Source organism: Mya arenaria, chromosome 4, assembly GCF_026914265.1.
Source record: "Mya arenaria isolate MELC-2E11 chromosome 4, ASM2691426v1".
Taxonomy (NCBI): domain Eukaryota; kingdom Metazoa; phylum Mollusca; class Bivalvia; order Myida; family Myidae; genus Mya; species Mya arenaria.
In genome coordinates, this window is record NC_069125.1 from 50,273,028 (window position 1) to 50,287,016 (window position 13,989).

The 13,989-nt window shown below is 35.2% G+C and overlaps 1 protein-coding gene across 10 annotated transcripts in view; it reads left to right on the plus strand.

The window, feature by feature from the left end:
- LOC128231365 (rho family-interacting cell polarization regulator 2-like) overlaps positions 1 to 13,989 on the plus strand; it is a 56,138-nt gene that overhangs the window by 15,153 nt on the left and 26,996 nt on the right. Inside the window, exon 1 of one of the 10 annotated variants that reach the window (XM_052944095.1) lies at positions 806 to 1,625. The exons of 3 other annotated variants lie outside the window; for them this stretch is intronic. In XM_052944095.1, the coding sequence (XP_052800055.1) occupies positions 1,538 to 1,625 (88 nt within the window). In that variant the 5' untranslated portion in view covers positions 806 to 1,537. Of the gene's footprint in view, positions 1 to 805; positions 1,626 to 8,650; positions 8,802 to 12,325; positions 12,538 to 13,989 lie in introns of those variants that run through there. 6 more of the 10 variants (XM_052944092.1, XM_052944097.1, XM_052944094.1 and 3 more) reach the window with 6 other exon arrangements.

Sequence of the window (13,989 nt, forward strand, 5' to 3'; positions counted from 1 at the left end):
CTTGTATATCTGATCCTGACTGTCAGGGACCTTGTCCATGTCAGCTAAACAATGACCAAAAACTGAATACAAAAAACATTCCTTGCTTGGACAGACCTGATTTGAAATAATTACAATACAAACAACTGTAATTTTCAGCTAGTTTTATTCAAAGTTCATGTAGTTTGGTCATAATTAAGTTCAATGTCACAAAGTTATTTTGTTGTTGTTGTTGTTGTTGTTGTTGTTTCAATGAGTCTTTATCATACACTGGAAAATAATTTCCATGATTCCTGATTTTTCAAAAAAATGTTTTTCCAAAAAAACAAAACCAAAAACAAAAACAAATATAAGTTTGAATTTTTAGAAAAAAAATAAAGTATTGGTTGTTGAACATTCTTGAGTATTAGCTGAGGTGTTGACAATAATGCCTGGTAATTCTGGAAAGGAATAATGCATATTGATATTGCAGTCACATCTGCAGTGACATTTTGTTGATCATATTCAACTACATGAAGCTGACTCACAGTGGAGGCAAACACTGTTTTATTATGGACGGATTGTATATTAATTTGAAATGTGAGTCTTTATAAATGTGAAAAGCCTAGTAGGAGGCTGCAGAATTTTATTTTTATGGTTTGGTTGGTAGGGTGACTCAAAATAAAATTAGTAAATAACATTCTTAAAAGATGAAAAATATTACTGAGATAATAAAGTTGTCGTTTATCGATGCCTCAATATAGATATAACTATATACAGGTGCGTAAACGTCGTACCAAATTTAATTGTAAAGCAATTTTCATGGATTTCTGATATGATTTTAATGAGCTAATCTTGACACATAACTTAAACTATAACATTTTATTTCGGGTACATAACACTATAAAGCAAGGCTGTATTCAAAATAACCAATTTTCAGCAACAGTGGATTTAGAGATATTAAGTAAAATATCGCAAATATACATAGATGCGTGAAAACTGAAAAATATAGGTTGATTTGGTTTTAACTAAATTGTCCAGTGGCTGGATTTATATTTAAACTTCTGCTGAAATTTTAGATTAGTGATAGGAATTAGTGGTACACTGTGATACCATAATTATTGTTATGATAAGTGACTTTTATACTAGCTCCGATTTTATGGTTTTATGGACAAAACCCATTATAAAAGCTGTTAAAGTGCTGTTAGTCGGGCTTTAAATCATATTCAATGTCATGACCACTTGATAAGTAAATAATCATTGTAAATTGAAGATGGGGTCAGTTAATGCATAGCTCTGTAGGCATTGAAAGACAGTTGAAACTTTTAAGACCCTAGGATGAAAACAATTTCTTCACCTTCACTAATTGGTTTTGCATTTGAATCAGTATTTCAGTAAAATACGTGATAGATATCTTCCATTGTCCAAGGATGAACTTTTGCTTTCAAACATGAACTGATAGATGTTGGACAACTGAACACTGTCTCAGACATTCATTGAAATAGGGATTATAACTGGATTTAAGTGTTCTGTTCTTGGATATTAATTAATATAAAAGCAATTCTTCTGCCTCCCGGACATGAATCAGAGACCTAAGTTCTTGAAGGGGCTGAAAAGGTCTGTGACCTTCAACCTTGGACAAAAGTCACCAAAGCCTCGATGGAAAGGTAATGCTTCATTGTTTCTTTCTAAAATTCCTTGGAGTTTATCAAGGTTTTCAATATAAATTTACTTATATTTCATCCAAAGCAGAGGTTTCAAAACAACAGGGAGGCAAATAAAAACCATGGCAAGTGGCGTCTGTCCACCAGCAGTCAAGTGCATTACACTTTGATAAGTTCTCCTTCGGTTATCTTTGAGCTATAGTTTGCACATTAAAATGATTCCATTGGATAATAGTAATTATTGGATAAATATTGACCAATCAATGAACATTTTGGCTAACTTTAACCAGAACCAAAGAATTAACCAGTTTATTTTCAATGGGCTACAGGCTACTTTTTTTCTCCTGTCGTTTTGAACTTTACTGGGAAAGGTCCCCCAGACCTGCTTACTTTTTAGTAGTTTACCCTGCTTTCTAATAACCAAATGAAACCCCTACAAAGTATATTTATTTATGTGTTGACCCTTTAGGAGCATTGAGTATGTCTTGTGATTCTTTTAAATAGTGAACTGCCTCTGCTAGTGCGTCTGAGCTAGGGAGCATTGACAGTGTTGAACACAACTTTACTGTTAATGAACACTGCAATAAAGCCTAGACTGATGTTATCAAACTTTGGATGTTGTATGTGCTTCCAAAGGATCTCCTTTCCAGAATATACTTATTGTAGCTGTGTGAATTTGAATTCTAGCATACTTTTATTGTTTAATAATAATAGCGTTCAATTTCAATACTGATTACCTCTGGACATTGCTTTGGTTCCAATATTACGAATTGACAAATAGATTATCAGTTATACATTTGTACATTATTGCATTATTTCCATAAATTGTTGACGCCTCTCTATGGAATTATTCTGCAGAGAGATAGTTGACAAAGGACCATGCAGTGTCATCAGTATTGGCACTGTTACATCAGTTGTGATATATCTGTTCTGCTGTTCAATGTCAATTGAATAAATGATGAGAATATTATTTGTTGCCTTAACAAGTTATGAAGATATTTCATTGAGTTTGACAAATATTGATTTACTAGAATTCTTCCTGATTTGTTCACCTAGAAGACCCGTCATATCAGACAGTGCTCTTCAGCATTTACAACTGGAGATTGAAGGTGCATGGTCAATCCCTCTAGTTGAGCTATTCCCATTTTCTTTATTATTATTTGTTTGTTGTTGTTCAGTTATTGACGATTAATATTTTGAGTTTTGGGGGACTTTCTGAAGTTCTATTGCTGATATGCGGCATGTCTGGTGTTCCTTCTCAATGTTGAAAGGTACAGTGTATTACTTAAAACTTTACAATTAAAAAGTAGGTCCATGTGGGAAGGTTCAAGTCAGATCTATATTTAACGTTTGAGGAAGCTGTCAAGTGAACCAGTGTATCAAATTGACACACTAATTGGTGAGCAAATGTTACCTACCATCAATGTTAATTGATTATGAGAAAACTGTCAATTTTGATTGAAATTCAATCCAATACTACTGAGGTTGGTTCACTACCGTAGTTGTACTGTTGACACTTTGTATTTGCCCTAGTATTATAAAACAAATAATTTGATTATTTAAAGAATTTTATGTTCCCATAACTCTTAATAAAACCATATCGCTATTGTCGTTTTCCAAAAAAGAACAAAATTATTTGGATTCTTCAAAGTGAACTGATTTGAATGATAAGTTAATGTTGAACATACCGGTTTAGGACAAGTATGGTAAATTAGTACAAATTTAAGTAAGCAGATTGATTAATTACCTATCAATTTCATTAGTTTTTACCAATATTAAGTTTCTAGACATTTTTTCTTGATGATTTTTCTTTATTCATCATGACAACCTTACAATGTGAGTGGCATAGAAATACTACTGGGTTGAAGTGAAAGCAAATATCGAGTCAATAATTGGAAATAGTTGTAAGTGCGTTTAGAGTTCTGGTTTACCTGGAAGTGTTGCCATGGATACGATATTTGATGACAATGAGGGGGAAGATAGTTGCGAGGATTGTACTTTGACCCGCCTGGAGCGAGATTTTTCCATATCTGTGGATAAGCATGATGTGTTTTGCCTCTACACAGTGTCCTATGAGAATATAGCGCTCATCTCCGGTAGTGAGCTCAAGCTGCCAGTTGTGTGCCCCATTGAAGACCTGGACTGCAATGCCAATGACAATAGTTGTGGATTAACTACTTCAGGTATACCTACATAGTAATCCAGTGATGTTTTTGTATTGCTTGTCTTTTTGTTGGTCTTTATTAGCAGTTTTCACAACCAATATTTCTTTCCTAGTGAATTAGTGTTAGATTAATATAAGACAAATTTCCATTTACATCTTTTTGTGCTTTTGTGTGGTCTTGAAACAATATTTGTTGTTTCTACAATTTGTTTAAAAAATCGTGTTTCCACATTTGGTTTTACTAAAAAAATACTCAGTTAATTAGTTGTCTTCAAGTATTGACCTCATTATAGTACAAGGAGGAAGTTGGTTTGGGCAATAAATGACATCAGTGTGCTCTGTTGACAAGGTAATGGCCTCCCTCTGAGGACTCAATTGATTGCTCTGGTGACACATTGGAGTTTGGAGAAAATAAGGACTTATTTTCAACCATGAAGAATATAACTGACTTGTTGATATATTTTTTTAGGTAATTTCAAGAGTTAAGTGGGAATAATGCATTTAATGTGTTCACATAATTTGGTCATACTATTTGAATGCACAGTTTGCTTTCATCAGCATTTAGTAAAGCATCTCAACCTTTGCCTACCTCCTGTCAAAATATATTTCTTTTTACCATAAATAAGCATTACACTCGCACAGCTGAGACACTGCACTTGCCATTACTGGGGCTGTAAACTTGGTCAGCCTCTGTCCTGTCATAATTTGAACCATGTTTCATAACGGTCTGTTCATGAGAGTTAATTGTACTGTCAGTTTGATGAGGTAAATGAAAGGTACATTGTAGGAAAAGAGTACAGGTAAAAACAATAATGGCATAAGTAATTACTTTTATCATGGTCACATGTGGGATGGCAGATGACAGCCTCTTTTAGTTAATATACCTATTCATTTTCATAGTATATTTCTGGCTTTTATATGAATGGTGGAAGTTTTATGGTGTATATACAAACACAATAGTTTTATACTTAAGAAGGGATGGAACTGGATTGGAATATTATTTAAAAGTAAAATCTAAAGCACCTGATGGTAACTTAACAGAATGGCTGCACAAGCATCACCTGGACACAAAAAGAGAAAAAGTCTTTCAAAAAGTCTACAAAGCTTGTTCCATAGGAAGAGCAGTTCATACTCCTTGAAGCCAGGAAAATCCAAAAAGGGTCGAAGGTTATTTGACTCTATCAATGTTGAAGATGGAGTCCACTCCGAAGCCATTATATCAGGAGGCACTGATCGTGCAAGAGTATGGAATGTTAGGAACGCATATTCTCAGTCACCATTAGAGAGCTTTGATATAGGCTCTGCATTAAAAGAGGAACAGATTCAAGAGCACAAGAAAAGTGGAAGAAACGATGCTGTTAGTCCAAAGTTTGATGTTCTTGGACAATATGCCAGTATTGACAATAACCAGAGTTCTTCAGATGATCCAAGTGAAGCAATTGACTGTTGTGGCTCATGTGCACCATTGAAATTTGCATTTAACGTCAGTCTAGATGAATCAACAAGCTATGATAATTCTCCATGCCGATCAAGAACATCAAGTTTTGGGAGCTCAGATGTGTTACATAAAAAGGGCTCTTTTTCTGAGTATAACCCTGGAATAGATGATCCATTGTCCATAAATGGCAGCAAAACTTCTGTACTTGAAGAAATCACTAACACTTCCTACTGGGACCTCCGCTTACCAGGAACAGATTCAGAAAATCATGGACCTATTGAGTCAAATGAAAGACAACAGAATACTTTGAAACCACCTTTACCACTGTATATTGATGGTACATTGCACAGGCGTTATTCTGACTCTGGTAGAATTGATAAATGTAAAAGAAGGTATTCATACAGTTCTACCTCTTCAGCCTTTCTTTTGAATGTTAAACTTAATAGATTATCAAGAAGAACTCTCTCAGAATGTCAGGAAATACATAGGATAGGTGATGTAGAAGAACAATGTGCAGCTGAGGTTAAGCAAGAAAAGCATGTAGAGGAAACTAGCTCTAGTGTTGACAAAGGTAGACATCGCTTATCTCAGACTAGGTCTCAAAGAACAGCAAGATTGAGAAGGTCTCAGAGCGTATGTGAATCCAACAGCTCTGATGAAACTAGGCAAAGAGAAGTATGCATAGTTAAAAGAAGTCAATCTCTGGAAAGGCAGCCCTCAAAAGTGCTAAAGAGATTGGAACACTTACATTCAAAAGCACTCATAGACAGTCATTTGAAATTTCTGGAAACAGACTCTGAAAATGATAGTGAGTCAACAGCAGACCCAAAGGAAAGCTCTGAAAGTCATATCAATTCTGGGACAGAAAGCAGCTCACAGGGAACAAACTCATTTTCAGGAAAAAGTAATAATGCCTATTCATGTATAGATGACCAATTAGCTGACAACTATGAGAGAGATGAACCAGATTTTGACAATCAGGAAAAAAATAAAAGTTTTCTTGACAAAAAAGTGTCAAGTAGACATTTAACTGAAGATCAGCAGTTGGATATAGATAAAGAAAACAAAAATTGCAGGTCTTTTGATACAGATTCCCAATTTGATTCAACCGCAGGAATGATAGATAGTGTTTCAGTAAATAAAGTTTGTAATGATCATGTTGAAATAAGGGCTTTAGTTACTAAATGCAATTTAGTAGACCTAAACAAATTTAACATATGTGGACAGGGCAATACTGACACTGAGGGAATTGAGAATAGTGAAGCTAAAGAAATTGAAAGTGAGCATTTTGAAGAAAGAAAGCTTTCAGATGTTGAAAACGATTGTTTTGAAAGGAAAGAAACAATAAATGAAGGAGGAATAAAATTTGACAAGGATAATGACATGTGTCTAGTTGAAAGACAAGAATTTTTCATTGACAAATTATTAAATGTAACTGAATTGACTTACCCTAATGAAGATGGCAGCGACTGTGGGACTGATGTTGATTCTGGTTGGATTTCTTCCAAAACTGATGCAAATTTGTGTAAAACCTTTATGGAAGAAAAAACTGAAGATAAAGCCCCCACAGTGTTAACTGCTACTCATTTAGACGAATGGTCTGAAAAACTGTCTACAGATATAATTTATGATTGCTTTGACAAAATTGTGATTAAAGGTATTAAGTCAATTGGCACTGAATGCTTTTCTAATTATCAGGCGGATGAACAACAAGTAGATGTTGAAGAAAAACTTGATTACGAAGGTTCATTTCGAAACCTTTCATTGGAGGACAATGACAAATCATTATTGACTAGAGGGAGTGGATCTTTCCAAACATTTTCATGTTCTGGTTTTAACAGTAAACCATGTTCAATTATAGATTTATGGAACACAATTCTCTTTGGAGAATTAGAACAAGATGTTCTGTATTTCAATACAAGTATTTCTGAAAAAAGTGTAAATGATTTAACAGAACTTATGTATGAAAACAAAGACTCAGACCCTACTACAAACAACTTTGCCAATTACAATATGCCATGTATTTTGCAAGATTCCTTTGACCACACCCCAGCTGACAATTGCTTTACTAGGGAAATTGATAATCACAGTGGCTCTTGTGAGATACTTAAAGATGATGGTGTGACCATACAAAGTGGTGAAAACAAAATGCACCATTATAGTTTAGACCCAGGCACTCTTGAAAGCACTGAAGATATGGACAAGGATTGTTATTTTGCTAAAGATAATGGACAACTTGAATCCAAAGACAACATTTCTGCAGAATGTCAAAATCAGAGCCATTGTATGAAGAATATTCCAAGTCTTGATGCTGAGTGTGGAAACACACATTTTGTATCTACATATATGCATTTGGCATGTGAAAGTGGAAGCAGCAATGAGCAAGGTGATCTAATTGAAAGTTTGACTCTGGATTCAAATAGGATAGATGATTGTGCAATTATTGTCACTGATAAAGACATTCAAGAAAATGTTGATAGTCTTAAGGTAACAGAAGGTGAAGAGATAGAGGAGTTATTTACAAGAAAAACAGAAAACATTAACACTGTAAGTAATGAAACTTTAGATACTGAAAACCATGATAACAACGAACAATCCCAGGCTTTGCAGGATGAAAGTTTTCATGTGGAACATCATGACAACATTGAATTGAAACCAAATGGTGTAAATAGAGATAGGTCTGGTACATGCAGTTCCCTGGAATCTTCTCACCATACAGATGAAAAGAAAGAGCGGGCAAGTTTTCTTAGTATTTCAATGGAAGACCTGCTGTTTTGTAGTGGACCTGAGGTGGAGAAGGGGAAAGATGCTTTTGATATGGATACTGTTGTGGAAGCCATCAGGAAAGAGACAGCTAAACACGCAAATGAAGATAAGGACATGGTTGTCATGTTTGTTGTGGGTAAGAGAAGAGTTTTCTTTGATAGCATCAGTTGATATCAGCTAGAATGGCCATAGTTTTGAGATTCAGGCGAAGTTTTATTATTGTTAGTAAGTCTCTCAGTCAATTTATTATCAAATAAGTTCCATATTAAAGGCTTCCATAATTTTCTTGATCTTTTTTATGAGCTCAAGCTTTTTTATGAGGCATTTAGTCTGCAAATGTAAACAAAATGTTTTTTCTCATGCCTTGCCAATTGATTGTCATGCAAACCTTGAAAGGCATAGTAAAGTACTTTAAAAACCCATTACTGATATTCTAGTAAAGCAATAAAGGCCAACAGATGATGTTTTACTAGCATTTGCAGGTGAATACTAGAAGTAAAGCAAGTTATGAATGATCTGTTGTTCACTATTAAAACCTTTACTGATATGCAATATGCCAAGAAGATGGGAGAATATCATATTGATTATTGTTAACATGACTCCCAACGTTTGAAAACCAGTCATCATCTGTAAGACTGGTTAGATATGCAGAAAAGCTCATTTTGTTTATTCTATTGGATTGGATTTACTTTCAGTGTGCTTCTGATGTTGTTTTTTTCTTGAGATATACATATTTCATCAAGGAATTCTAAGTTATTGTTCAAAGGTTGGAATTATTTATTGAGGCAGAATACTCAGTTTCTGAGTTCAGGTACATATCTTTTTTCTAGTAAATGACCTCATTTAAGAATAAATGTATACATAACTAGTTCCAGGGAATTAATTTGACTTTATAAGTATTAGGCATAATGACATTTTCCATATTCAAATGCTACTCTATATGAAACTTCTTTTTATAGAAGACAAGTGAGTGGTTGTAATTATGACATTTATACCTGATACCTTTTACAATAGGCAGTTTAGTTTTATTTCTTAAGGATCACATCAATTGTTTGTGACTTTGTCAGTATTTCTGTCATCTTTCCTAGAACTATGGACATAATTAGTCGGGGGAAGTCTATTCTTAATTGGATATTACAGGTAGTCATTGTCATTGAAGTAAATGTAGTCTGTCGCAAGAGCTGCAGGTTGACTGCATTCAAAATCAGCCAACATGTTCATGATTGAGTTGATGAAGCTGCACTGACATTTGTATCCCTTTTGTCTCCAGATAAACTAGCTAGTTTTCACAAATAGGAGTTCTGTCTGTGTTTTATGGCACATTGATGTGTTTTTTGTGCTAATGCTGTACCACCCTTTAATTACTAATTAAACGTAGGAAAATATATTTATGTCTCCTTGCTGCCTAAGCTGACTCACTGAAAAATAACTGTAAGACTTTATGCAGTTGCTAAAGAGCCTAAAAGAAAATGTTGACAAACCTTTTTAGGTTGGTGTTTAGTTCTCATTGTTGACAAACCCGTCTAGGTTGGTGTTTTGTTGTCAATGTTGACAAACCCGTCTAGGTTGGTGTTTTGTTGTCAATGTTGACATACCCTTCTAGGTTGGTGTTTAATTGTCAATGTTGACAAACCCTTCTAGGTTGGTGTTAAGTTGTCAATGTTGACAAACCCTTCTAGGTTGGTGTTTTGTTGTCAATGTTGACAAACCCGTCTAGGTTGGTGTTTAATTGTCAATGTTGACAAACCCGTCTAGGTTGGTGTTTAGTTGTCAATGTTGACAAACCCGTCTAGGTTGGTGTTTAGTTGTCAATGTTGACACACCCTTCTAGGTTGGTGTTTAATTGTCAATGTTGACACACCCGTCTAGGTTGGTGTTTAGTTGTCAATGTTGACAAACCCTTCTAGGTTGGTGTTTAGTTGTCAATGTTGACAAACCCTACTAGGTTGGTGTTTAGTTGTCAATGTTGACAAACCCTTCTAGGTTGGTGTTTAATTGTCAATGTTGACAAACCCTTCTAGGTTGGTGTTTAGTTGTCAATGTTGACATACCCTTCTAGGTTGTTGTTTAGTTGTCAATGTTGACAAATCCTTCTAGGTTGTTGTTTAATTGTCAATGTTGACAAACCCGTCTAGGTTGGTGTTTAGTTGTCAATGTTGACAAACCCTTCTAGGTTGGTGTTTAGTTGTCAATGTTGACACACCCTTCTAGGTTGGTGTTTAATTGTCAATGTTGACAAACCTGTCTAGGTTGGTGTTTAATTGTCAATGTTGACAAACCCTTCTAGGTTGGTGTTTTGTTGTCAATGTTGACAAACCCCTCTAGGTTGGTGTTTTCTGGCCAATGTTGATAAACCCTTCTAGGTTGGTGTTTAGTTGTCAATGTTGACAAACCCTTCTAAGTTGGTGTTTAATTGTCAATGTTGACACACCCTTCTAGGTTGGTGTTTAGTTGTCAATGTTGACAAACCCTTCTAGGTTGGTGTTTAGTTGTCAATGTTGACAAACCCTTCTAGGTTGGTGTTTAATTGTCAATGTTGACACACCCTTCTAGGTTGGTGTTTAATTGTCAATGTTGACAAACCTGTCTAGGTTGGTGTTTAATTGTCAATGTTTACAAACCCGTCTAGGTTGGTGTTTGGTTGTCAATGTTGACACACCCTTCTAGGTTGGTGTTTAATTGTCAATGTTGACAAACCTGTCTAGGTTGGTGTTTAATTGTCAATGTTGACATACCCTTCTTGGTTGGTGTTTTGTTGTCAATGTTGACAAACCCCTCTAGGTTGGTGTTTTCTGGCCAATGTTGATAAACCCTACTAGGTTGGTGTTTAGTTGTCATTGTTGACAAACCCTTCTAGATTGGTGTTTAATTGTCAATGTTGACAAACCCGTCTAGCTTGTTGTTTAGCTGTCAATGTTGACAAACCATACTAGGTTGGTGTTTAGTTGTCAATGTTGACAAACCCTTCTAGGTTGGTGTTTAGTTGTCAATGTTGACAAATCCTTCTAGGTTGGTGTTTAATTGTCAATGTTGACAAACCCTTCTTGGTTTGTGTCTTTAGTTTTCGTTGTTGACAAACCCTTCTAGGTTGGTGTTTGATTGTCAATATTGACAAACCCTTCTAGGTTGGTGTTTAGTTTTCGTTGTTGACAAACCCTTCTAGGTTGGTGTTTAATTGTCAATGTTGACAAACCCTTCTAGGTTGGTGTTTTGTTGTCAATGTTGACAAACCCCTCTAGGTTGGTGTTTTTTGGCCAATGTTGATAAACCCTACTAGGTTGGTGTTTAGTTGTCAATGTTGACAATCCCTTCTAGATTGGTGTTTAGTTGTCAATGTTGACAAACCCTTCTAGATTGGTGTTTAATTGTCAATGTTGACAAACCCGTCTAGCTTGGTGTTTAGTTGTCAAATTGACAAACCCTACAAGGTTGGTGTTTAGTTGTCAATGTTGACAAACCCTTTTAGGTTGGTGTTTAGTTGTTAAAGTTAACAAACCTGTCTAGGTTGGTGTTTAATTGTCAATGTTGACAAACCCTTCTTGGTTGGTGTTTAGATTTCGTTGTTGACAAACCCTTCTAGGTTGATGTTTGATTGTCAATGTTGACAAACCCTTCTAGGTTGGTGTTTTGTTGTCAATGTTGACAAACCCTTCTAGGTTGGTGTTTAATTGTCAATGTTGACAAACCCTTCTAGGTTGGTGTTTAGTTGTCAATGTTGACAAACCCTTCTAGGTTGTTGTTTAGTTGTCAATGTTGACAAACCCCTCTAGGTTTGTGTTTAATTGTCAATGTTGACAAACCCTTCTAGGTTGGTGTTTGATTGTCAATGTTGACAAACCCTTCTAGGTTGGTGTTTAATTGTCAATGTTGACAAACCCTTCTAGGTTGGTGTTTAATTGTCAATGTTGACAAACCCTTCTAGGTTGGTGTTTGATTGTCAATGTTGACAAACCCTTCTAGGTTGGTGTTTAGTTTTCGTTGTTGACAAACCCTTCTAGGTTGGTGTTTAATTGTCAATGTTGACAAACCCTTCTAGGTTGGTGTTTAGTTTTCGTTGTTGACAAACCCTTCTAGGTTGGTGTTTTGATTTCAAACCCTTTTACGTAATTGGTGTTACTTTCAACAAACTATTTAGGTTGGTGCAAACTCTTCTAGGTTGATGTTTAGTTTTCAATGTTGACAAACCCATGAAGTTATAATAATAATTTAGAAAGTTATATTAAACTATGAACCTGTATCTACTTGACATGCTAGTTTCCTGTGGTATTTGTGGAAAGAGGAAGCTTAATCGCTAATGAGTGCAGTATTGATGTTCTAGTCACAGCATTGGATGTTGTTAGCTGGTTAAAGTTTATGTCATTAATGTCTGATGGTTTTTTTTGTGTGTTATTTCATGACAGTTAATTAGAGAATATGGTGGGAAAATGCCGTGCCTGACAACTCTCAGAGAAGTGCAACTCCTGAGGTTTTTCAGCGTAACAGAATAATTTCAGATTGTGCTTTGTCAGCAGTTGGAATTTACATTCAGCATTTTATAGTGTTAATTTGTGAGTATTGTTTAAGTATTACATAGTTCAATTATCAAATTGTTTCTTTTCATCAATGTTTTACTATGATGAAGAGATGACACAAATAATTCATAATTACTTGGTAGATCTGAGGTACAGTGACAGCAGTATAATACAATTACGTTAAAACTGAACCAAAAAACACACAACACATGAGCATTGTCATTCATTTAGGGCTCTCTTTCTATATTTTGTTCATATTGTTCATTTGATGTAATGAACTCATTGATATCACACTTAAATGTAGTTTCATCAGTCATTCAATCTGATTTTGAAAGATTGTTAATGAAAATTGTATAGCTTTTTGTTTGTTCGTGATGGTTAACAGCATTGCTAGCTAGCTGATATTGTGCAGTTGCATGCAGTCTCATAGAAAGATGAGAATTATGAGATTGATTTTGGTGTGAGTGTGATGTGGTGTGCTGCAGGGTTTGATACAGTGCAGACATCCTAGGAATATTTGTCAGTCTATGCAATCATGATTACTCATTTTCACAACAATCTATTTCCACAAGAGATCAGTTGAAAGTTATTCTAACTGTTAAACTCAATATCCTGTTAGAGGAAGGTTAATGTGCAACAGGTTCAAGAAATTTTCTGGTGTATATTTTTAGCTCGACCATTCGAAGAATAAGGAGGGCTTTACTACTCACTCCAGCGTCGGCGTCTGGTTAAAGTTTTAGAGCAAGTTGGGATTTTCACTTATAAGTCCAATACCCTTCCTTCAATTGACTTAATACTTCACACGGTTGTTTAGGGCCATCACATAATGAGGTTAGATAACTCCATATTATCCGTTATACAAATTATGGCCATTGATTGACTATGGAACTTAGGTTAAAGTTTTATGGCAGGCTGGGATATTTATTAATAGCTTCTGTACCCTTCGTTCAATTGACTTAATACTTTACACAGTTGTTCAGGACCATCACACAATGAGGTTATTATCCTTTATACAAGTTATGGCCCCTGATTGACTTAGGTTAAAGTTTTAGGGCAGGTTAAAGTTTTAGGGCAAGTTGGGATTTTCACTTATAAGTGCAATACCCTTTATTCAATTGACTTATTACTTCACACAGTTGTTCAGGGCCATCACGTAATGAGGTTAGATAACTCCATATTATCCGTTATACAAATTATGGCCCCTGATTGACTATTGAACTTAGGTTAAAGTTTTAGGGCAAGTTGGGATTTTCACTTATAAGTCCAATACCCTTCCTTCAATTGACTTAATACTTCACACGGTTGTTTAGGGCCATCACATAATGAGGTTAGATAACTCCATATTATCCGTTATACAAATTATGGCCATTGATTGACTATGGAACTTAGGTTAAAGTTTTATGGCAGGCTGGGATATTTATTAATAGCTTCTGTACCCTTCGTTCAATTGACTTAATACTTTACACAGTTGTTCAGGACCATCACACA